The sequence below is a fragment of the Tyto alba genome, unplaced genomic scaffold (genome assembly GCF_018691265.1).
Source record: "Tyto alba isolate M040663 unplaced genomic scaffold, T.alba_DEE_v4.0 Super-Scaffold_18, whole genome shotgun sequence".
Lineage (NCBI taxonomy): Eukaryota > Metazoa > Chordata > Aves > Strigiformes > Tytonidae > Tyto > Tyto alba.
Window position 1 is genome coordinate 7815290 of NW_024881280.1, and position 26782 is coordinate 7842071.

The 26782-nt window shown below is 39.6% G+C and overlaps 1 protein-coding gene across 1 annotated transcript in view; it reads right to left on the minus strand.

The window, feature by feature from the left end:
• LTK (leukocyte receptor tyrosine kinase) overlaps positions 1-26782 on the minus strand; it is a 98754-nt gene that overhangs the window by 43295 nt on the left and 28677 nt on the right. Inside the window, exons 2-4 of the mRNA XM_032990049.2 lie at positions 11214-11324; positions 6096-6251; positions 5195-5417 (exon numbers count right to left, since the gene is read on the minus strand). Coding sequence (XP_032845940.2) covers positions 5195-5417; positions 6096-6251; positions 11214-11324 — 490 coding nt within the window. The remainder of the gene's footprint in view (positions 1-5194; positions 5418-6095; positions 6252-11213; positions 11325-26782) is intronic.

The following is a 26782-nucleotide window of genomic DNA, read 5'->3' on the forward strand; positions in this document are numbered from 1 at the left end:
CTATTTCTCCTGTTTCCTGTCCCATAATATCATATTCCATAGTTCAATATAATTTAATTCAGCTTCAGAAGTGTCCAGCCCTGAACCACAACTGCACCATCTCTACTACCCAACAAAGGAAAATGACTGCTTTACCTTCATTTTGGACTATGGTGCAGCTTCAGGAATGCTCAGCATTTTTATATATCTTATAAATACACTTAGAAATATATCCCCCCCTGCCACACTGCGGCACAGCATCCAAGACCATTCAGCAGAATGACCCAGAACTGAATCACTTCTGCTACATGACACAGCTTTGTTCATCACTCCACCACATCCTGTTGGCCACAAATATCAATGGGCCTTAATCAAATTGGTTTGATGAGCCACTGAAGGTAAGGACAGCCTTTAAATCCTCTGAATTTATCTATTAAGCCTACTAGACCTTCCAAGCACTGAGACATAGTTCTAGAACCTCCACCAAGTTACAACCCACTCCAAAGCTGAGACATCACAGTATCACCAGTGTTATCACACCCTGAGTGCAGGAACTTGCAGCACACAGACCCTGATTCACAGCCAGTGTTACATTTAGTAGCAGCAACTAAAGAGACTACTGCCCCACAGCTGAAAACAATGGCTAGTTCAGCTGCTGCACCTTAATCCTACATTGTTTATAAGCCAGACACTTCAGAATTTGCCATTTATAGCCTGGTATATCAAAACAAATGAAAATCATTGGTGATCTAAGTCAATAAACCAACCTCTAAAGCGTCACTACTGAGAAAGACACACTGTCCAATCTGCCATCTCTGCTGGGAGAACTGTGGCATCTGGTAGGAAAGCAAGGCCACTATCTTAAACCATAACTTGTGTGAACTGGCAGCTCTTCTGAGTCAGAGCCTTAAGGCTCTGTGAATATTCTAGTTCTGCACTGAAATATCTCTAGTACTGAAATTTGACTCCATTTATAACACCACAGCAAAATCTGGTAAGCATCCAGAGACTGCAAAAATGACAAATAGCTTTGCATCACCCATAATACTTCTGTGTATGGAGTCTTGTCATCATCAAGGTATTCCCCTTCATAGAAACCCTCATCCCCAAGATCCAACAGTAGCAAGATTTCTAATGCTGTAAATAATTACGCCTTCTTTGCTTGGTTCCACTATCTAAACAGGGGCTAGTCAGAGCCAATTTAATTTTCTTAATGGAATCAGGAACAAAGCCCATTGTCAATCTAGCAGAAGATGGATCATTGCAGCAGGCTTCCAGATAAGCCAAGCTTGGCAATACCTTTACTATTGATTTTATGTCAAACCAGATCTCAAGTAATGAGTTCATATTACTCTTCTTCTAAATAGAGATGCTAAAATTGATTTATATGTATGGAAGAGCTACCAGAGTCTGACAGAATTTTGAGAAATTTGCATGGATAGAAAGTTTGGAGTTACAAGCAACCTGATGCTTAAGGCAAGGGACTTCAAGATTCACCCTGCAAACCTACAATTTCAACTTTTGATTTTTATTAGCCTCTCTATCTTCTCTGCTGAGCAAAAGTTTCTCTCCCCCTCCTTACCACTCCTGCTGTGCCATGCTTTTCCATATGCAACAAAGGTAACTAACTGATCATTAATATTAAGAAAGACTTTTAATATTAAGAACATCAATTTCTTCATTAAGAGTGAAAAAAGTAATGAGGCTGAACAGGAAAGCTGAAACTCTATCTGAATTAGGGGGACTCAATGCATGGTTTACTGTACTAAGGTATGTATGCTAAATGCTTCTAGGCTTAATCAGTGAACATACAAATTAGAAGCTTTACATTACTTTTCTACATACAGGAAGCTGTTGCCTACAAGTCTTCACAGACATCCAGTCCCAGCCATTGGACTTAAAAGGAAATAGGTGAGAGCAGAACACGTGCCTACCCCTCTTGCCTTCACCAGTCCCTTACAGGGTTCTTATTTGATCCAGTGTATTTTGGTGTGTGATTTCAACAGAAGCACGAGGAGCAGTAAGTCATACTCCCAGATTAATGTTCAAAAAACATAGTCTTATATAACAGCTGGACAGCCTCTCCTTTTCTAGCTGTATTTTAAAATCAAAAAGGCTGTGGTCATTGTTGTCAGTACATATTAGGGATTTTCTGAGGATGCTTACCAGACTACTCCCTTTCAAAGGCTTATGTAGTTGGACACCCAATTTACGAAACCCAAATGACCATACGTGTTTCTAGATGTTCAGATCAGCAATATGGCAATGTTTCCATGTACAATAGCAGAAGTTAAATAACTTTAGTGGATAAAATCAATCACATTAGTGCCACAGAAGTGTCAAAGACGGCAAGTTTCTACAAGTGTCTCAGAAGCTGGCAGGGCATTTTGGCACCACCCACCCAACCCAAAAAAAGGGGAAAGACACAAAAAAACTAAGCAATAATTGTTTTGTAAGGTTGGCTAACTGAAAACTCATGTGTGCGCATGGCCATGAAATTTTTGTTTTTTGACCTACCAAGACTACCATGGTCAGTGCCTTATACTTCAGAATGCAGAGCAAAATCACATTGACTTATTGACCACAGAAAGGGAAAAGATTATCCCTGCTCTGAATGATGTTTTTTTATTTTCACCGAAGTGTGAGCACTTAGACTTGAAAGAAACTAGCTCCTTACAGAAATAGTTTCTGCTGACAACACTGAAATAATTGGTTAACAACAAACAGAAGCATGTGAAACCATTCAAAACAAAAGCACAGAGAACTCAGAAGAATTTTCAGCTGTGATTATTTCTGGGTCTACATAGTAAAGAGAGGAAAGGTGGGATAAGCAAAATAGTAAAAAAAACATTAGATATGACCTGAACAAGCACCATAACTGTAATCCTGGGAAAGTCAAGGCAGCTGAGTCAAGTGCCAGATGAAGAAGACTTGGACTTGCAAGCAAAGCTACAGGCTCTTGATGTTTGTACTCTACTGAGATAATAAGAAATATAATTTTATATATTTTTGGTAAATATATAGAATTTCAAACACCTCACTCCCTTGGTGGTTCTCCCTCTAATGGTAATAACTCAGAATACCCATGCACTATAGGTGTGGTATATAACAATAAATACTGTGATTTTTCCCTACTTGTTCAGAGGACATGGTGTCTGAAGGTTCATTTGTTTCTTTGTTCTTTCACTAAGGTATATGTGTAAAAAAAGGAGTGGCAGCTTCAGTATTACCAATTTAATGATAAATCCTAGTAGTTACTGAGGTGGACAGCAACTTTCCCTCATCCTTGATACATCTAATCTTTTGGGGACTGTGTAGCTGATGGATCCTGAAAAAGGAATCACCATCAGGAGATTTCTAGGTCCAGAAAGAGGACAGTTCACTGAAGTGGCCTGATGCAGCTGGAATTTATGATGAAGGAATTGATCCTGGAATTGAGGGATGACAAGAGACTGAAGCGGGATATTCTGGAATGCCTGAGTGTCTGAAAAACTGCCATCTAGACTTTTTTCTTTATCTAAGTTTCTACTCTGATCTCAAGATGATCCCTTGGTAATATTGTCAATGGTTAAACTATGTACTACACATAGGCATCTATCTCAAGGTCATTTGCTTATTGTCCTTCTTCTTCTGCTCTAAATTGTGCAGCAGTGCTTGGTTAGCACTGAAAAGCTTGTAGAACTCCCACTCTCTATGGAAAGTCTCTGGAAAGTGGGAACGCTTCAGGATGGTCTCTCTTCTTAACAATTTAAAACAGGACCCAGTAACCTTCCTTCTTGAAAACCTTAATACTAAACCCTCTGAGCTTACCATTGCTTCATTTCACTCACTAAGAAAAAGTAATTCCAGAGTCTATGCCAACTTCCAGTCAAGCTAACGCCATTCTAATAAACTAAATTCCCTCATTATTAGAGAGATGATAATCTTGATTGCATGTAGAATTGTTTTGCAGTGCTCAAATAAGCTGTTAAACAACATATATGATCTGTTCCAGGGATGCTGCAGTGATTGCATTCAAAGGCTGGTCTAGCTAGCTAGGTATACCAAAAGGGTATTTTATGAGTTTATATAGGGGAATGGAGCTGTGGCTGCAGTTGCAGAGGCTTGTCAAATGCTCAAGGCAACAAGGGCAGTTATAGGTAAAAAATGACATTAGAAACTGATCCCAGAAAATGCAACAGATTCCTTATGAAATTGGCAAGAATAAGGGGAAGGAGTAGCCAGGAAGGAAGTGAGCAATAGCTAAAAGCTGGAGAGAGAGACGGATCTTAAAGAGAATAAATACCTTTTTTTAGTCAAACTCTGCTAACTTTGGCTGGCCAGGAGTCTTGGCTACAGCTCTCCATGGCAGCCTGGAGAGTGCCAAAGAATTTTAAAAAAACAAGAACTGGGATCTATTGCTGAACTTCCCTGTGGGAGTCAGTCAGGTGATGGAAATAAAAAGCTCTGTTGTGTGTCTGACCCAGGTTCTTACAAGGCAGATTGCAGGAAAGGAAAAACAAGCACATGGAAAATGGCAAAATCAGATGACACGTGGACTTTTATCCTTCTTTTCCTGTCTTGGTTCATTCCCTTTGCCCATTTATCCTGCTTACTGCATTCTGCTACACACAGGAATGAAAAACACTGGGAAGATCAAAGGGAAGAGAATACAGAACAAGATCCAGGGTTGCTGCACTTCCTTTTTTTTTTTTTTTTTTTTTTCCTTCACCTCTTCTCACCTCTAGCCTCTGTTTTTTACCTCCCTGAGCTTTTCAAATGAAGCAAAAGAGGATGCTCCTGAACTTGGCGGACAGAAGGAGGAAATTCCAAAAGAGGTAAAGTTAACTCTACCTAAAATGAGAAAAGTGACCCTTGTAACAATGATAGGACCCCTTGAATACTTACAGACTAGAGTCACATTGCCAAGGCAGCCTTTGGACTTTGTGCATTTTACAGCTAGAGTCCTAGCATCAGTGAGAGAGTCAACCACTCTTGACCCTTCCATATGTGAGGGAAGAAGAGTGAGTCCTAGGCAAGTGTGTTCTTTGCAAAGGGCACACACAAAACTTGGGTCTGTTACAGACATCCTGTCAGTCCCAACAGTTCTACCTTCATTTTCTGCTGTAACAGCAGCAATGATCACAAGAAGGGAGAAGACACTAACAGTGTCCTGGATGGACTTCACCCTACCCTGCAATTCAAAGTCTAAACAGCTGCAAATTGATTGTCTTACCCGGTATCCTCCTCATGGCCAACTCTCAGAGAAATTATTATATTTCTGTTTGTCTCCACATATCTGATTTCAACTGTGAACCTCTGGAGGAGAGGAACAGCGTCCTGTGAACATATGGCCAGTTCCAGCAAGCAAGAGTCCAAGCTCCCAGGCAGGATGGGGCTATGCAGGCTGAACTCACATCTGTCTGGGAGCCTACTGGTGTTCAGGAGGAAAATGTCCCCTGTGAGGAGAAAAAAAAAAAAAGAAAAAAAAAAAAAAAGAAAAAAAAAGAGACACACAGTGTGGATGGAAGAGAGATAATAAGAGAAACAGATAAAGACTTTGAAGAAAGCAATCATGAGAAGAAAGGAGAGGACTATGCACAAAACAAACCCTCCCCCCAAAAAAATAACATAAAGCAGAGAAAGGAGAATAAAGTAAAAATGAGGGAAATAAGTAAAGAAGTGATAGAAGGAATAAGAAGAAATCAAACAAAGCAGAGTGAAGACATGTCCAACAAAACAAAAGCCAAAGACCTTGCAAGTCAGACAGCAGACATGTGGAGCCAGCCCTGGCTTGTAAAGGATTGAGTTTCCTAAGAAAAATCCAGTCTCTGTAAGCAAAAGTAGCTTATCCTAAAACAGGGAGGTACAAAACAAGTATATAAAGGGGCTGGCTGTTTACAGAGTACATACATAGACAACTCAGGCAGCACACATATATATTATATGGCTCTTAGTGACTCTTGGGCACTGACAATGCACTTGCGAGCTGTGCACCAGAACCAGCCTATGGCAGTATTTTTAGTGACATGTGCCTGAGGCCTCAGCCTGCTGGCTCCTGTTGCTGCCACCCAAAGCTGCTCCCAGTGCCAGGAGAAAGCAGATGTCCATTTGAAGGGAACTGTAACTCTGCCTACCTTCAACATCTCCACGGGAGGAACTGTTTTCCAGAAGCAGCTGCTGCCTCTCCTGGGACACCAGGACACCAACTGACGATAATACCCAGTCCGGTTTTCCAAAACTGTCTGTAGACGTCACCCATGAACAGCTTGAGCCGATGACACAAGAGATTTCTGTTATGAGAAACCAAAGGTTTCATTGAGGCCTTCCCCAGTTCAAGGGGCAGAGGTGATGCAGGCACATGAATAAGCAGAGGTACAGTGTATGGGGACTATCTCTCCCAAGAAATGGAAGAGTTGAAGGGAAAAAAGAAAGTTTGTCTTGTCCAATAACAACAGAGTCTCTCACAAGGTGAGTAAAGGAACATGCCAGAATGAAAAACAACCCTGCAAATTCTTGGCAGGTGTAAATCAGCATCCTCCCACCGGTATGAACAGTGAATTTACATCAGTGGAAGGTCTAGCTCACATGTACATAAAATCTTGAATGAGAATAATACCTAGTGCAGCAAGGATATTGCAACTGTATGGATTTAGCATTTTGGCAGAGAGGAACAAATGAAATTCTAAGGTCAACCCTCTCTCATCAATAGAAAGAGCTTGACAAGGTCTCAAGCACAATAGCTGAGCTATGCAAGCTTTACATATTTTTTTATTTTTAAACAGTTTTTCTTTCTTCCAGAAGGATGGACAAGAACACCTTCTTAACAAACTCCAGAGTCCATTTGCAGCACTCAGAACACTAGATCACCCTGGCCAGAATTTTTCATAATCAGCATATTATAAACCAGACAAGAAGTAATTCACTGTTCTCTCATCAATCTAATATAAACTCCCTGAAGGGATGTTAGCTGCACAAAGATCTCCCACGCAGAGTGGGGCTGAATAGTTATGTTAAGCTGATATTAACTTGCATGATATTTATTTTCAGTAGTAATAATAATATTACAGTAATAACTGAAGGACCCCCAGGCCATATGAGAAATAATAAGAGACTAAACATTTGTATTGGGATCCTGATGTTCTGAGGATATTCAGACCTTGCAAACATGAATGACACAATGTTATCCCTTTGGCTGCCCTATTCCTGCGGAGAAGACAGGTATAAAGAACAGAACTAAAGTCAGTGATATAACAAGGATAGGTGTTTGCACAGGCAACACAGGTAGGGCAGAAATAAAAATGTAAGAGCCTCCAGAAGATTGCCTATACTTTAACTAAACTTTCAGAGAAAGAAGAAATGGAAGCACCTTTTGAATGCAACAGCCAAAGTAGACAAGTTTTCCCAATTTTCAAAGTTAATTGTAACTACGTTTTTATAAAACACCACCCAGTGTGCAGGGGTAACAGAAACACAGATGTTACAGGGATGTGCATCACTGTGGCTTGGGACAGGCTGTGAACTCCCACCTGAACACACACCCTCCCCTCCAGTTCCTCTGCACGCTCCCCAGCCCTGTCTGGCCTGCTTGCCACTGCAGGGTACTGCCTCTCTCAACCTACCAGCCAGGCCAACCACCTGAAGAGCTTCCCAGCCCACCTCATCAAATCCATACAGCTTAGCAAAGGTCTACTGCACTGGTCAGCCCACCGTTTTTAGATGGAAGCCGCAAGCAGCTGAACTGGCAAATTGTGCACAGGTGTGTGTGTGTGCACGCACACGTATGCAATGCCAGCTTCCAGCAGGGCACGGGAAGGAGGACACCAGCCACTCTCCTGGCTTTAGGGAAAAACGCCTGTGTGCAGCTTCAGGCTATGGTTTGATGACGCAGTGAAACAGCTTTCACGATCTCAATAGCTCATTAACTTCATGGCAGTGTGAGACAAAGCAGAGTCTTGATCCAGACCTGCTGTGCTGTTTCAAATTTATTAAAGTTTGACAGGTTAACTCAGTACCCACAGACTTATTGTCAATAGTAGAAATATTTTTATCAGGCAAAAATCTATTTGGTCATAAAACCCAGAAAGCAATTTCTCTCACAACAGCATGACAGTACAAAAAAGCAAAGTGAGAGCTCAGAAAAGAAAAAATGTCTTCTCTTTTTTAAATGGAGGGTTACCTGAAACTAATATTTATGAGAAAATCATTTAATTAAATCTTACCAATAACCCTACTTGCAGTAGCAAGAACCGTACCAGTGTAGACATAATCCTTTAAACGTGACTCACATAACAAAGCACTTTGCAGCTCAGATAAGTGAACACAACATTCTCCTTCAAAAGCAACTAATTCTCATACTCTCTGGGCTGTATAAAGCCTATCTGCCACAGCCTGAGGCTGGAGAGGATCTGAATGCCTGGAAGAGTCTGAAATAGATCAGGAAAGTCGTTGACATCCGGTAAAAAAAAAAAGACTCAGAGCTTTCTGTCAACAGATCATCATAGACTGGTTTGGGTTGGTAAGAACCTTAAAGACCATCCAGTCCCAACCCCCCTGCCCCGGGCAGGGCCCCCTTCCCCCAGCCCAGGGGGCTCCCAGCCCCGTCCAACCTGGCCTTGAACCCTGCCAGGGAGGGGGCAGCCACAGCTGCTCTGGGCACCCTGGGCCAGAGCCTCACCCCCCGCACAGGGAAGGATTTCTCCCTTATATCTAATCTAAATCTCCCCTCTTTCAGTTTAAAACCATTACCCCTCATCCTATCCCCACAGCCCCTGACCCAGAGTCCCTCCCCACCTTCCCTGCCCCCCCTTTAAGCACTGGGAGGCCACTCGAAGGGCTCCCCGGAGCCTTCTCTTCTCCAGGCTGAACCCCCCCAACTCTCTCAGCCCGGCCTCCCAGGGGAGCTGCTCCAGCCCCCCCAGCATCTCCGTGGCCTCCTCTGGCCCCGCTCGAGCAGCTCCGTGTCCTTCTGCTGTTGGGGGCCCCCGAGCTGGCCCCAGCACTGCAGGGGGGTCTCCCCAGAGCGGAGCAGAGGGGGAGAATCCCCTCCCTGGCCCTGCTGCCCCCCCCTGCTCTGGCTGCAGCCCAGGGCATGGGTGGATTTCTGGGCTGCGAGTGCACATTGTTGGCTCACAGGCAGTTTTCCATCCGCTAGTTCCCCCAAGTCCTTCTCTGCAGGGCTGCTCTCAACCCAGTCATTGCCTGGCCTGTGTTTGGGATTGCCCTGACAATCACATGCATCGCATTCTGATGGAAAGATTGATCAACAACAAGCTGTTTTTTAGCATAAATCACAGAGCAAAAGAACTGGGTACACTGATGTGGTAACAGTGACAGAGAACACTGAAAGCTGCAGGCTCTGGCACTACTGTGTACCACCTTACATATGTTTCAATCCGGCCTTGTTTAGCATCTATGAACTTGGAGAACTTCAAATGCAGGTCTGCAGAAAGGCATAATGTCATAGAAATTAAAAGGAAAAAAGTAAAATAGAGAAATACATCTATACTACTACAATCAGCAAATGACATATTTTAAGATGTTACAAAAGTGCTCTGAAGAAGCTTAGATTGAAAAAAGCTCATGGACATTCCAGAGTATGTCAGAAAGGAGAATCACCCTTTAAAGAACTGGATACCATCTGTAAGATGTTCTGATAAGAACTCCTCTCTGGCAAGGCTAGGTCATTTTGCCACCTTGTGAGGAATATATGTGACTTTTCTAACATGCATGGGTCTTTTATTATTGTTTAGCACCTTCATTAATGACCTGGACAAGGTGTCAGAGTGCACTCTCAGCAAGTTCACTAGGGCTACAAAACAGAGAGGAGCAGGTGACACACCAGATGGCTGTGCTGCCATTTGGAGCAACCTAGGCAGGCTGGAGGTTGGGCTGATAGGAATCTTTTGGAGTTCGACAGAAGGAAATGCCAAGTCCTGCAGTTTGGGAGGAATAACCCCTGGCACCAGTACATGCTGAGGGCTGACTGGCTGAAAAGCAGCTCTGAAGAGAAGGACTTTGGGGTCCTGGTGGACAACAAGCTGTCCACGAACCAGCAATGCAGCCTTGTGACAAAGAAAGCCAACAGTCTTCTGGGCTGCATTAGAAAGAGCACTGCCAGCTGAATGAGAGATGTGATCCTTCCTTCCTACTCAGCTCTGGTGAGACCACAACTGGAGTACTGTGCCCAGTTCTGGGCTCCACCATATAAGAAAAATACAGACTTACTAGAACAAGTCCAACATAGGTCCACAAAGATGACTGGGACTGAGGCATCTTTCATAAGAGGCTGACAGAGCTGGGACTGTTCAGCCTGTTGAAGAGAAGGCTCAGGGGCATTTTATCAATATGTACAAACACCTGGTTGGAGGGAATGAAGATGCCAGACAGTTCTCAGTAGTGTCCACAGACAGGACAAGAGGCAATGGGCACAAATTAAAAAACAAAACAAAACAAAACAGGAAATTTAATCTGAACACAAGAAAACACTTTTTTACCATAAGAGTGGTAAAAGGCTGGAACAGGTTGCCCAGAGAAGCTGTGCAGACTCCATCTGTGGAGATACTCAACAGCCATCAGGACACGGTCATGGGCAACCTGCTCTAGCTGGCAGTACTCGAGCCAGTGGGGTTGGACTAGATAACCTCAGGAGGTCCATTCCAATCTCAACCATTCTGCCATTATTCCTCTAAATGAAAAGGCATCACTTCAATTTCCAAGTTGTCACACTACTGATAACTGGGTCATTTCTCTTAGGCATTTATAAAGTATAGTGTTTGCTTCATCTATCCTAGCACCACAGTAAGACCAAATTCATCCTACCTATCTCACAAGCATTTTGTCAAGCTCACTGAGTTTCTACAATGCCTAGAAAAAGAGAATTCCAGTTGAAAAAAAACACTTCATTTGGTAACAAAGAAGGTAGTTTGTTCTATAGTTGCTGGAAAGCAGCTCCACTAATTAGCTTTTATTTCAAGAATTCCCAACCCCAAATCTGGTGGATTTCACTGTGCTGTTGAAGAAGATTATTCTTTTCCTTTCCTTTATTTATTTTTTAATTATATTTTCTTTTTAAATAAGGAAGTAAGGGTCTCCCTTAGGGTTACACTGGCCTTTCTGAGTCATTCCTCCATTTCCAGTCAGAAATTCAGTGGCACAACTTTCTGGTAAAGGGTCCTTGTGACTGCCAGTATCTATCTTGAACCTAGATTCTGAAGTAGAATTAAGGAGGATATAAGGAATGGGAGTTGTGGTACCTGGTTTAGAAGTCTGGTGCAATGAAACCATCCTGTTTTTTATGAGGGAGAGCTTCTGAAGTGGATTTGGTGAAGAGTTTTCTTCATGTGATCCAGAACAGGAGACAACAACTATAAAAAACCAAACAAACAAACAAACAAAAACAAAACCAAGCAAACAAAAAACAACAAAAAGAACAGGGAGTTTGATGTGTCTATACAAAATTATGCTCCCATATTGTTAAGCATGAACATATATTTAACAAAGCCCTGTTTTATTACACTCACTCTCATCACAGTTTACTGGTGCAGTACTGTCCCAATGATGTTTCAATATAGCCCTACCACTTCCCAGAAATATAACAAAATATTTTACTTAATAACATGTTCTTTACTATTCTTTATCCACTCCTGTTTTTACTAATATATAATGTCTAAAGAGACACCGTATATTCCAGTAGTGCCCATGTTGCAGTAACAGTACATCTAGCTGCCTACCAACAACTACACTTCTAAAGCATTCAGGTTAAATGGGGCTTTGAGCAACCTGATCTAGTGAAAGATGTCCCTGCCCATGGCAGGGTGCTTGGGCCAGATGACCTTTAAAGGCCCCTTCTTACACAAACTGTTCTATGATTCTATTACTAGCAGAAAAGCTTAACTGTAAAATACACGCTATCTATATAATACATGACACGGATTTATTAGCAATGTTTTGGGAGGACCTGAGTAAGTGCTCTCATCTTCACCACACAGGAAAACCCCATTTGAAACTAATAGTAATGAAACCTTTGTATCACTGCACAAATGCAGAGAAGAGAGTTCTTTCTTACTGCCAGGCATGAAGGCTGGGATTTTTTAAGGAATCAGGTAATTTTCCTGTATCTGATATCTAATAATACCTACTCTGTCCAATACCTTTCTTATTAATCCCCCTGCACTGCTCTATCTCAGGGATTGCTTTGTCATATATCTATAAAAACCTTCACTGGTAACTGTGATATTTAATCATAATTATGGCACCAACACACACACATTTGTGACTTTTTATTCAGTTCAAATCTTAGAGTCCTGATGTAAAGTTAGTTGAGCTGGAAAAAAAGACCAATATTCTAGAAGATATAAAAGGCCGTAGAAATTATGTTATACTTCACCAATATGAATATCCGATCTAGCATGCTAAGATTAGTTGGTTTTAAAAGGAGGTGTTCTTCTGGATCAAATTTTTGTTATTCAAAGTAAAACAAATTTACCAAAATTATTATCCATTGTAGTACTTCTGACAAGTAAATATTCAGTACCTTCTGACTTCTCTTTGGGACAACTCATACCAACAATGGCTTTTTTTATTTATCTAACCTGTGCATGTGAAAATACACAAGTCCCAAACTAAGCATGCACTAACCTCTATTTAAGATTGTTGCTGGTCTTTTCTTTTCCAGAAATCATAAACAAATTGACTAAAGCCAACATATTTATTTTCAAAAGGTGTTCAAAGACAAACAGGTGCAAAATGAATTGCTTTCAACCTCAACCATGTGAGTTATGAATTCAGCAATATAAAAATATGAAAGCATGTCAAAGGAGACAGGAATCCTATTCACATGAATTGCAGTTGAGATAAAGATGTATATACATACCATTGATAACAGCTAAGATATTCTCAGCAGAACTAATTTGAACAGTGATATTATGAAAATATTCAGAAGGAAAAAAAATAAAAAGAAAACAAACAAACAAACAAAAAACCCCAAACTTGAACATATCTTCGACCTTTGCAAACTTACCACTGCTTTCAGTTTTTCAGCAACATCTGGTCTGATTTTAAACTGTTAAAATTATGTTCATTTCAATATATATGACAATGCGCATCACTCAGTGAATAAAATGCTGTGAAATGTTTCATATCATGAGAATGCTGTATCCTTCCATCTTTTATTATAGTATTAAAGACAACCATCAGTCTTCCTGGGGTTCTCAGGAAAGGATAACTTTAGAACAAAACAGCATCATGCTGCAGCAGACACACGCAGTACTGATGGCAGACCTGTGGTCTCCACAATCCAGTTGTCAAACACTGCATTTTTCTCCTTCTTCTGTGTTCAAATATGTAGGGATGTTAATGCTGGAAAAGCTGATTCTGCACTGTATATAAGACACCGACACCGGTCTGCTAAGTAAGGTATCTTCAGTAATGGGATGAAATCCTGAAAAAGAACCTAAACTCTTATGTGGCACTTAGCTGGCCAAAGTTTGGCCAGCTTTATGAAAGGCTTGCCTTAAGAAAAATCTGTGCTAAAAATCAATCACATATTGCAAACGACTCTATTTCACTATATTAAAAGAAATTCTGCTATGGAAAGAGAACAAGAGCTTTTGACAACTTGAGTCTGCTCCTCTCAATTTATGTTGTGTGTCTGTTGAGACGTTGCTCAGTTCTATATCTCCCGATCTTTGTTAAGCACTGCTGTAGGTTCAATATTTACAGTATTTACTTCCCTCAGGGCTTTCTGTAAAGACTGTTCCACCCACTCACCTTCTCACACGCTCCAAGTTGCTCGTGTATTTTGGAAATAGACTGAATATCATGGGACCCACAAAACATAGTACAGTCATAGCAGAAGTTCTGCTACAGACATTCCTTCTGACAAAACTAAAACTTAATAAAAATATTTGACTTGCACTCCTCTCTTCCCCTCCCTCCTCCCCCATTATATAAACACCTTTGGGACTTTTCTCTTCTTTCTCATTAGCAAACACAAGTTCCAGTGGCAGACTACCATGAACAGAGGCCTAAGCTACTTAAAACATGAATTTACTGCTTTAGTGTGAAAAAAAAAAAAATCCATTGCCATTGGTGATGGCTGAGACAAACAAGGTACAAAAGCCTTTTTATACCATTGAGATAAGAGTCTACAAAGTTGGCTGGTCTGGTATTAAGATATATTAAAACTTAACTACTGCTTTGTCACAAAGTACACTGCATGAAACTTGATCTCCTAATTACGTTATCCACTGTGCAGACTGTCAGCAACATCCTATTCAATTCTGGCAAAAAGCCAAGAGGTTTCATTCAAATGCCTGGTAACAACCCTATTCCCCTTCTCTGGGAAGATGCCACTTACTGAACTGGGCATAGGAGAGGAAGGAAAGGCAGTAATTACAACTGAGCTCACTGAGAAACAAAATACACTTGGACAGAAGACCCTAGACTCAGTGATAGGCATGGAATTTGTTCATATGCACCCACAAAAACATGCCCTCATTCATTTGCTTCCTCATAGCAAAGAATTTCTGGCTGTGGCTGAGTAGAAGAGGACTTACAGTATGATGAATCCTTGAATGACATCTGGACAGTGGTTCTGTAACACTCCAGTCCAGCCTACACTCTTACTTTATATCTCAATTGTTTTTCTCTCTCACTCATTCAACCTCTCTTACTGACCTGAAAATCTAGTGCACCCAGTCACTAAAAGAAATTCTTTTTCACTTTCTTTTGAAGCTGGGAACTCCAGAGATGCTTCCAATAGCCCCACGTCATATCCTCTCTTACATGCTTGTATGTAATTCTTGTATGACACCAATTTCAGCATTAAGCAAATAAAAAAGACTATCGCTTATAAACTACATGATTTCCCTGTCTTGATCGGCAAAAGGCAATGATTTAAGTGAAAAGAAATAAAAGATAGAAAGAAATGAGATCAGTGAATTTAAGCTAAGTCTGCCATTGAGGAACATAAAATGATCAGGAAAAAAACAGTAAGTGTAACAATACTCAACTGTCACAGCAAAAATCCAGGATCTTTTAACAGCATAGCACAAATCCATCACTTTTTCTGCAATAAAACACAGTAAAATCTGAAGCCTCCAGCAATCAGAAGGTAATTCCATTTCTTTCAGTATCTTACAAAAAAAGTATCCGGACACCGGCAGAGCTGAAATTTTTCCTGAATCTTGGTGCTACTTTGCAGAAGAGAAGAAAACTACAGAAAATACTTATAGAACTCATGATGGGAAATTAATTCCAAGTCAAAGTCATCTTCTTTTAGAGCATTAAAGGAATTTCCTTTAGAGCATTTTCTAGTGTTTTTTTTCCCATCTAATATCAAAATAGCAACTCAGTACTTCTCACTGCTTCTGTGAGAAGATAAACTGATGTACAGACTAATAGATCTGACTGTCAGGAAGTCAGACTAGACAAAAAGAAGACTCTTTGTCTACTACCTATCCTAGTATTGTTCAATTACTCCTAAACCTTCCTCTTTCAGCTCAGTAAATAATCTCTCTCCTTCATTAGTATTTACAGCTTTAAGTTATTAACCTTTCACCTTGAAATTGTCACTGTGATCTCCTGCTGCTTGCTATTAAACTCTTTTATTTTTTGCTCATTAGTTGGTTTGTCCCCATGTCCCTTGCTTACTTCATCTCCCTTTTTGTACTCAGTCCAGATAAATTGCAGGTATTGGTCAAAAGGGAGTTGGCAAAAGGTCAAAAGGTATTGGCAAAACACAGTTTTGCAAAAGCTTAGTATGTGAGGTGATACTTCAGGATCTTCATGGAGCCTTCTCCAGTTTTTCAGGGTTCTTGGTGAAAGGCAGGCATCAGTGCACACTAATGCCATGCTATGCAGAATGGCCCTTCTGCTCCCTCCTGAGATCTCCCTGTTTATCTGTGCAACGATCTCATCAGTCATTTTGGCCAAAAAGAATCCTCTTAGTTGATCATCCACCATGACATCAAGACTTTCCCTGGCCTATTTCCTTCAGAATAGGAATTCCCACCCTCCATATCTATATCATTTCCCTTTCAGATAGCTGATTTTATTGCATTAGTGAGTTGGACTCTGCCTTATTTTTTCCTATCTTAATCTTTATGTTACCAGCAGATCACTAGTACAGTTTTTATGTTGTCTTCTGACTTACTGCTAAAACTATTAAATAGCACATAGCCTGGAATGTATACTTAGAGGAAACTTACAAGCAGAGTTAATCAACAGTAATTCCTATCTATACCTTTATTTTAAATCTACATGTGACACAGTGATTTGTATCATGCAGTAAAGTACGTATCAAGAGTTATCACTTTAAGTACGTGACTGAAGTTGGAATGTCCTACATCCACATTATGAGTTTTGTCACACTTGTAAGCTCATTAAAAAAAAAATAATTACACTGCATCAAGAAGTCTTTTCAAATAAGCCCTTTAAAATGACGTGTAATTATAAACCCTTTTCTAGTTCTTTGAACCTATATCAAGTGTTCTGATATTTTTACTCAGACTGATGTCAAGGCAGCAATCTTTGTATTACCAACAGATTTATTCACATGACTAGAGCATCTATCAGCAATGTAATTAAATACAGCCATCCAGCATATTCTATTTACCCTTTTTAAATACTAATGCAACATTAACTTTCTTTCAGTTCTTCAGAATCCCAACACTTACGGAAAAATTCAACATGGATGTCTTTTAAAGCTCCTTAGCTAGTCGTTTCAAAATTATTAAACAAGCTGTCTTGACCAGCTGTTGTACAAACAAGACATTTCAATAACTGCTTTCTTCACAATTTTGTGTTGCTATGAAAACTATTGCATTATTTCTATGTGACAGGGAAGCATCAATTGTTGTGGTTTTGGTTTTTTTTTCTAGAAGAGAAAAGTTTATTGAACTCTTTTTCTTTTTGCCTATTATTGACAAACCTACCACACATCTATGACAGATTTATATCATTGCTAAGGTGGTTTTGCTACTAATGCACTTGGAAAACTTAGACTTCCTAACTGCTGCTGGTTTCTTCTTAATTTCTTTTGCTTTCTTCATCTATTGGTAAATTTTCAACTTTTCAGTTTCCTTTTATTGTGAGCAATGTACTTTTTTCCTTATTTTTTATACCAGCATATCCCCCACCCTCAGCTATAGGCTTATGGCTTTCTAGCTGTTTACACAACTAACCTAATTATTATCTGCATTTTTCTGTCCACAACGTTTCTTTCATCTAAGTTAGTGTGACATTGTTTTAAACTCCAGGAGACTTACCTTTTCTGAAAGTACCAAGATATAGCACTTTGGATGTTATTTAGGCACTAAAGTCCATTTGTTTGAATATCTAGGCTGAAGTACATGTCAGACCACTTCAGATTTTATTCTGTTTCAAAGAAGTGTGTATTCAAGCCACAATCACTTCCACTTGTACATCTGAGTTTAGTTCTGAGCTCAGTTCTTACCTCAATTTTTCATTTGCTGAGAATAGGTCTAGAGACAATATCCTAACATGAGATGTGAAGATTTGCATTCATATGCTGTCGTCTACTCAACATTTGCAAAGATGTTCTCATGCTGGCACACTGAAACCTCTAACATGCCACTTGTATGGAAGGCTTCACACAGACAGACAGACACATGTGCTTTTTTCCTCTCCTTACACACAACAGGCTAATTTGAATTTCATCCAGCTCTTTAGCTGGATTTGGATCTAACAGCCATCAGCAAGCACATCAGAATTAATTTTGAGTATTAACTGATCATTCGGTTCAACGGTTGGAGAAAGAGGAAACGACATTTTTGCCATGCAATGCTGTTCCCAATCTCCTTCTGTCCTCTGATTACAATCACAGGAATACTCCCTCCTAGTCTGAGAAATTCCAGTTCATCAGCATTTAGGTTTAGAAACTAGTAATTCCATTCTATTGTCAATTGTTTATTAGCCAGCCTCATCACACTGGTAGTAGGCAATTAAAGAACTCCTCTTTCAGTTCTTGGTGCCTTGATTAATTTTATTCTTGACACCTTGACTCTATGCTAAACAAGTGACTGTTATTCCTCGCTTATCTATTTCCCTTGGTTGCTAATTTAATACCATCCAAACAAGTCTGGCTAGTGAGTCTAAAAGGTTGCTTCCCCTCCAGTGAGCTGGAGGCCAGTCAAATCACACAGTCTCTTTTCCCCAGAGAATACAGACATGAATTTCATAGACCCAAGTCTTATACAACATATCTCGCTAGCAGAATACTTACAGGTTTTTTTTAACTTTCTGTATTGTTTCACGTGCAGAACATGAATGGCACCTAAGAACACACCTTGTATGTCCTTTTTCTTTGGCACCATTAGAAGATTTCTAAAAAATAAGTTATATTCTGCAAAAATAAAACCAGACATTTATGCCAGTATGAACTATCCTTGTAGTTCCTTGTTTATTTACTTCAGAGAACCTACTCAGCTGTTGCAATCCTACCTAGTATCCCACTCACAAGAGACAGAACACCAGAGTAGATCAGTCTGAAGAGCTTTTCACGACCAGGCACTGAGCAACTCCTTGTTATACTGTTCACTTGGATTGCCAAAGATCATCTGCAGTTTCCATGACATACAGAATGACTAGGCATTTACAGTTGTACAAGATTCCTACAGTCCTCTTTCCCACTGCTCACAGCAAGCCTGCTTCCTGGCTGCCCCAAGTTACACAAAATGCAGCTTTGTCTCTCATTTCCTCGCTTTCTCTATTCGGTCACTCAGTGGCCAGTTCCTTCCCTGGATAGTGATGTTTCCTGAATCACGTTGTCCAACCACTCTTTATCCTCTCCAGTGCTTTGTATAGTGCGTACTCATCCTTTCATGCCTCAAATCTTTGTTTCTAATAAAATACCACACTGCACTCAAAAAAACAAAGACTCTTTAGGCGCTGGCACAAAATACAGTACATTGACAGGTTTCTACCACTGTGTTACAGCTATTAGACAGAACTCACCCAGAAAGAGTTTTGTCCATGTCATCTACATTTTTCTCACAAAACTCACCTATTGGATAAGAGGTGAGATGGAATTCTTGGGTCCTCCTCAATACTACCTCCTTAAATTGGCATACTGCCTTTGAATAGAGACTTGTTAATTATGATTTCTTATTCAGTTTTCAGTGTACATGTACATCTACTGAAATAGATCTGAATGACTATTTTAATTACAGTCGAGAAATAGAATGCCAAAAACGCTTCTCAAAATCCAAAAATATGCCATCTACTGCATCCTCCTAATCTACTAATTGTGTAACGTATACACGCGCATACTCATGTGTGCATATATTGTCACATTAACTTAGAAAGATTTCTCTTTTTATAGCACAGCTGCTCATTACTCACATGGCTATTTTTATAATACCAACTGCTTATTACTCATGGATAATAAGGACTAGGTCTTGCATTGTGTCTCACCTCTATTAAGGCTGTTGGGAATCAATCACATGCTATCCAACCGTCCGAAGGCTTTCCAAGGACCTCTGAGATGCTCTGTTCAGGGGGGCTCCATTCTCCCCTACGTCCTACTGTCTCTCCTCTGTTCAGGCTGGGGTGATTGCTAGTAGGAGAGGCATCCACTCCTTTTCTGCTAGCTGTGTACAGACATGATACTGACAGCTAACACAGGCTGTACCAGTGTTGGTTCTGAATAAGAGGGATTTGTCCCTGTGACATAAAGCTTCACTGGCAATCAACTTCTTGGTAGAATTTCATTGGTCTGAGCTACAACCTTGCATCTGAAAGTTTGCCATTCCTGGGGTGATGGCATGTAAAAAACACATTTGTTGCTTGTATCACATCTGTGTTAGAGATATCAGAATTCCAAATCCTTAACTCTTAATCTTGTATCTTTTCTTCCCTTGTTCCATATACATTAATGGAGAAAGAAAAATTTAAAATAAATTAAGAGAGACATAACTGTCTTTTTCTCAGATGGAATATGGATCTTTTTGGGTTCTTAAAAACTGGCCAAAACAGAGGTGGAAAACAGAAGGGGAAAAAAAAAAAAAAAAAAAAGTATCAGAAGTGTTCAATGAACCAAAAAGTGAAAAAAAAAATTTGTTTTCATTTTTTGAAACCTTTCATTCTCTTTTCAAACCTTAAAATGCTTTTTCATTTTTCTGCAATAAAACCACCGTCCAATTCTTAAGGAAAATTTTCCTTCCTCATTGGTTACATTTTTTAGATTAACTGCAATATTTTCAGTCTAGTTTACAGTCAGGCCACACAAACAGTTCCACTGTCAAAACCAGAAGCGTGACAAGCTGCGGGGAGAGGAAGGATGCAAGCCTTTCAAGCTGGCTTTGACATTAGAGGAAAGGGATATGAAAGTTCACCCTAAGATACCTGTTTGAAAACAAACTGTCAAAGAACCATCATCACAGGGGTAACATAGCTTGGATGACTGGCTTACATTGAACATATAACTCCGAGATGAATAAAATTAAGGGGGATGTGTCCAACTCTTAATAGAGGTTTTCAAGCAGCTCCAAAGAAGAACGGAGAAGGAATACATGATGGAAATACATTTTGTCTTCCAAGGGAACAGCACTTCAAAACTGTTGTGCTCCTGTGCATAAATTTAGAGGAAGAAATATAATTGTTTTATTCCTTCAGAACAGCACTCATAGGGTTTTTCAATTGCAGTTTAAAAGGAGATCTGTATGTGTGAATTCACACATGTAGATGTGACAGGCATAATTAGTCACAAGGGAAAGTGAAGGAATATGTAAAGCCTGTAGATGCAGAGAGAGAGTTAGAAAGCGGAAGAGAAGAGCTCCCTCAAAAGACTACCCACAGCCTCACTCTCTGCTGATGACTGTAAAATGCTGAGCAGTGATTATTTTCTCATGGCATGTTTTTATATGAAAATGCCAGTTCCATTACTTAATGGGAAATAATAACATCTTCCAAATATTCACGTGGAAACTATTATAGCATTTTGCTAAGGTTGAAACATGTCGTCTTTACTCTAAACTACTCCGAGTTCAGATTTTGTAGCATTAATGCAGTAAAATGGTATAATACCTAGCTAAAGGAAAATATTTTAATGCTTTCAAAACAGACTGTTTGCCATACTGCATGACTCATTTTGATTAAGTCAAAGCATAACTTTGGAACAATTTGGTTTGTGAAAAACGTTAAGATTTTGAGTCTTCTTCATGATTAGAAATGAAACAAGATTTCCAAAATCAGTTTCCCATGAGACAGAAAATTTAGTTTCCAAAAAATTTATACGCTAAGATGCCAGAAAACCCCTCTGTGAACTGCCTAGAGCAACCAATAAAACTAGGCAAAAGAGAAATGGGAGACATAATTAGACAGATGCTTTCTAGGAGGTGTTCAGCTACCAGCTTCAAGATGCCTCTGCATTTTGTGGCCTGGGGCAGGAGCCTTGTGTCCCTGCCCTTCAGCTTCCATGGCACAGCACTGCAACATTTTGCAGCAAAAGAGAAATTGTGTGCCAGCAAGAAAGTGAAAGAAATATAATTTTCAGATCCAGGTTTTGATTAAATTATTACAATGAATGTGGCACTGATCCTGTAGAACACAATTTAGTAAAAAAGAAAATTCTTTTCAATTACTTAATTTCACACAATACAACTTAAGTGGAGAGCACAAAGTGACTTCAAGCTGTCCTTGAACTCCCTTGATCTTTGAGGTTACTTAATATTCCTTTCTACTCTTGTTTTACTAGGAATAGCCTTAGGAATGCTCTGCTCCTAGAGTCCCTCAGGGGCTGCTCTGCTCACAGAGGCCATCCAAGCACAAAGGCACATTTCCTGCACTTCTTTTTTCTTTGATCTACTTCTGACACAAGGATGACTGCCAACAGCTCTTCATCATCTAAGGATTACCCTTTGAGAACTTAACCCTTGCATAGCAGCATAAGTCAGCTATAAGGATGCTCCATAAATCATTAAAAGCATTTTTATTAGATACACACCATTCTCTGGTAACTCTTCCCAGATAGGAAGAGAGGCTCTGATGCCAGAGCATTGTGTCTAGCAGAGACACTACTCGGGAGCAGGGTTCCCATTCCCACTCTGCTATTAGCCCTCTGAGTCACAACATGGTCTAACAACACACGTGATGGTTGGGAACAGTGCTTTTAGCAAAATGAAGTGCAGGTGTGATGTAAAGACTTGGTTAATGTTGTCTTACGAACACTCCCAGTTCACCTGAAGGAGAAGGAAGAACTATCACAGATAATGCTAATTTCCCTCTCCAGGACTCTTGGCTGTTAGATCCTACAAGCTTTCCTCCAATATTCAGTTTCTGTATGAATCTGTTAAGAGATTATTGGGGGATCTGAAACTAATCCACCCATGGCAGATAACTCCATCTTTTTGCAGTTTCATATCTGAAACAACATCATCTCCTAGTTTCATTAAAACCTACAAAAATCCAACTCTCTGCTGAAGAGCACATGACTACCAGTGAATTCTGCAACACTGAGAGGATACTGGCAGCAGAAGAGAAATGCCTAAAAACTTGCACGCTCTCAGACAGATTCCATGTTAATACTCAAAGCCCCGTGCACAAACTGCATGTAAAGTGCTTCTCAATACAGTTTTGCCTTGAAAAGAACATGCACAACTGTGCACTGGGCCCTCACACACAAATGTGACCTTCACACACACAAAGTCATTTGCACAACAGCCTGACCAGCAAAGAAAAAAGAAAAATAATTTGTCACATCTATATTTAACAATGAGAAAACACTCAGATATTAAATTAAATAGAGGATATATAAACCAACCAGCTCAATATATACAGTTGTTTTCCAAGATGTGGCAGTGACAAATATAGTAGAAAAAAAATGAAACTACCACTTTGGAAAAGCACCAGATGCCATGTTTTAAGCTGAAAAGTTCAAGTTTAGTCAAAACATGACAGTCTAATGCACATAATTTCTAAAGAGTAAGTACTCTCTTCATTTGACCATACCAATCTTTAAGAACATGGTGATTTCCTGCTATTAAGTATACTGTATTTTCTCTTCTAAATCACAAAATCTTCCTTATGGAATCAGTAATAAACATGTAAGACTGAACCTTTCTCTAGCTCCTTTGCTTTCAACATCCTTACCAATGATTGATTGATTGCTTTATTAAGAAGGTTAGACTATCCTTGCCTTTAAAATAGGGCTCTGCTCTCAGCTTCCTTTTAATGAAAGATGAAGAGGGAAGAAGGAGTTACACCACCCTTTTAGAAAGACAAAAGACAGAAAGGGATTAGGAAAAGTCTAAATAAATCTATCAAAAAGAAAACTCAAAGGGACTGCAAATTCATCATTAAATAAATAAACAAATCAAACCCAAGAAACCACTCCTGCCCCAAAAAACAACTTTAAAAAAAAAAAAAAAAAAAAAGAAACGAATAACCAACCCATATACAACTTGAGCAGAAGAGCAAAATAGTTAATAAGGGGGGGAAGAGGCAGAGGTACCAGCTATTTGTTTTTTTCCTAGGAGACTGTGGAAAATGCTGTTAAACCATCATTTATATGAGGACACTTACAGTTACATGGCTACATCTAATGCTGTGTTGGTACATGAAGAGCCTCTGTAAAGTAGGCAAAAATTCGTGCAGCAGGAAAAGCTCCCAGTTATTGTCCTATTAGTATTCAAATGCAGTCTGGTATCAGAAGCACAATGTGTGATTTAAAATACAGATCTGAGTATGAAAGGGTAAGGATGAGGCTCAAATCTCTTACTCTAACATAACACAAATACTCCTGTTGGAAGAAGGCGTCTAGAAAGTCAGCAGTAGGTACAGAGCATAGCGTGTAGAATGAGAGAGGTTTGCTAGAACCACAATACTCCTGGTTGTCCTTGATCTGATGCTGGTATAGATCTGTTCAGAAACAGTACCTATTATTACCAAGTTACTGCACTAATGTTTCTTCTGGAGTGGAGTTTCACAGTATTAACATAGCAAAACACTGTAAACCGCATTTTGATTATTATAGTTATGGCTATAGTTCTCATTTTGGTTAATTTGAAAGAGAAGTTCAAACGTATCAAGCTAATTGAGCTGGACAAATAGCAAGTAATTTGACCTGATAGTTATTGCAACGTATCATTAATCACTTACTAATTCAGATTCACAACAGAGAGGAGAATGCCATTGTTACCGCCTATGCTTTATGTCTTTACACCTAAAGAAAAATGAACCAGGAAGCAGTAAAAACACTAACATGCTGGGAAACCAAAACAGCAAGACTTTACCAAAAATGTCACCCAGTTATCCAGCTAGCAGAAGCAAACATCAGAATTTCCAAGAGATAGTCAATATCAAACTTTAATGGAGAGCAACCATACAATTTGCATAAATAACAAATGTCTGGAATTCTTAAAAGAGAGATCAGAATCAAAAAATCCAAAGTAAATTCAAGGATGAAACAGATTTTTGGTTTCTCTGCACCATCTAGAATGCTAAATACATTGTGATACATGGTGATAGAGACAGCCAGTCAGCAGCTGCCAGTGAAAACCCCTGTCAGAAGCAGAAAAAGCCCCCAGCTGAGCTGAAAGGGGTCAGGGCACAAGAAATGGTGTGATTATAAAGTCCAAAGATAGTTGTTGGCGCTAATGTACGATGAGGCAGACCTGCAGGCTGCTTTGCCAGGACACTTTCCTGACTTCCCATCTTGACCATCCAGTTCTGCATTCTCCAAAGTGCTAGGTGCTAGTCTATGAGTGAGGAGCTTTATTTGCACTGTTTTAAAAAGACGAAAAACAACAATAATCAGTAGGATTAGTTTTTAGTAGTCTCTTTCATCTAACAGGATTGCTATCTAGGACCAGGACAAAAATTGGCCTTTTATCAGCTCTTTCATGAAATTTCTCTTTTATCTCAGCTAGATCTACTGGCAAGCTTCCTACTCTTTCTCACAACAGCATCAACAAGGGTTTGAATAGAACATCTGACTTCAAAATGTTTCACAAAAGGTACAGCTACAATGTTAGCCTTTTTTGTCTATATGGAGAGGCATACCAGAAAGGTAACATATCCTAGACAGCAAATAAAGAATAAAGGGCATTAAAGTTCAGGGAAAGAAAAAGATGTGGGTAACGAGAAACTTGTTATCCAAACATGTCTATTTCTATAACCAGGAGAGGAATGTGAAAAACAACCAATGTTACTGTTTTATTTACTTTTTTCCTACTTGGTCACCCTCATGTGAAAATCACTCTGGGCTCTATGACTTCAAAGGATAATAGTTTGTACACAAGGAAAGATGCCTTCACCATTTGGCTTGTAATTTAATATTATGATAATGTTTTCTTTTAATGAAAGAGCAGAGAGTGTTTATTTGAAAGCTGGCTGCTGGCCACCTCTTTTTAAGATATATGATGCTGTGGTTTCTTAAAGCTGTGTGAAACATCATTTATGAAATTCAGGAGAGGAAGAGAAACCCTTAAGACCTGAAGAACTGCATCCTATTTTCAACCCTTCCATTGATTATTAACAGTTCATGTATGGGCAGAAGCTCTGATCAGTAGTACATTCCACACAGATAACACGGATAAATAGGACCAGGCTGTGCCTCATATAGAGGAAGGCACAATCCCACCTCAGAAGACCTCACGTTCTCAGACAAGAGACAATGAAGAAATGTCACAGCAAATGAAGGTGCATGGAGAGAAGAGGTATAAACATGTATGCTAAGAGAGAGGAGACAAACACAAGTGAATGGCACTCAAATTAAAATGTCTTTTTAAAAAAGCAAAATCAAAACCAAACAAAAAAAAAATAAAAAAAAAAAAAACAAAACCCAAAACAAACAAAAAAAAAAACAACCAACCAACCAACCAAAAAAAACCAAACCAAACCAAAAAACTTGAAGAAAGAAGCTATTCACCTTAGGCAGTACCCATTGTTTTGAGAAGACATCACTGGGCTCCCAAAGTCAGTATTCAGCTGTCACAAGCTGTGCTGTCAATTCCTATTTTACGAAGCAGAAGACTAGATATGGTACCTCATGGAAACTACAGAACATAACATGACTGTTAGTGGTAAAGTATACTTAATAAGACTTACTACTACATTGTAGCAAAGCTACTTCTTTAGGTTCTCATTCACCAGCAGCCAAATGCTGCAGCTGTATCTTGGGGTAATCACGTAAAGGAGTACAAGACCTATACCTTTTTAGAGGAGCAGCATTTGTGTTTTGCCAAAGAATACTGACTTTCTCAGAATTATTTTATTCAGAAGCCCCACTTACTACTCTTTATTAAACCCACTGATAAGGGAAAAATACCACACTATAATTATGGTGGGCTTCCACATAAGAAGGCATTATCTGAATATATACTTGATACTTACAGTTCACACATTACTATAGCCTTTATCTATAGGTATCACTGAGCATGCATGTGAATATACAGATGTGTGTGCCTTCATATACTAGTGACTGAGATGTGATTACATTCACTTTGTGCAAAAGAGAAAGTCATGAAAACGTGCTGTTAACCGGACTAATTTTAGTCATGTGATCAATTCTTCCCTAACTGATAAAACTGACTTTTCTTGTGCCAATGTAATGCTTTTTTGGGAGTTAGGAAAGCCTAACTGATCATTTTTTAAAACTCCAAAAGGTATTTTTTATGGCCGGAAGCTTAAACCTTGAACATGTGTCACTACAACTGAAGTCTCGATAGCAGTTCAGGTAACAGCTTCAGAGCTCCTTGCTCATTTTCATACTACCCTAGCACAATCCCCACACATCCCTGCCGGCTGTTCTACCTGCCATGTGGCCCCAATGTGCCTGACAGGCAGACTGTGGAATCTACAA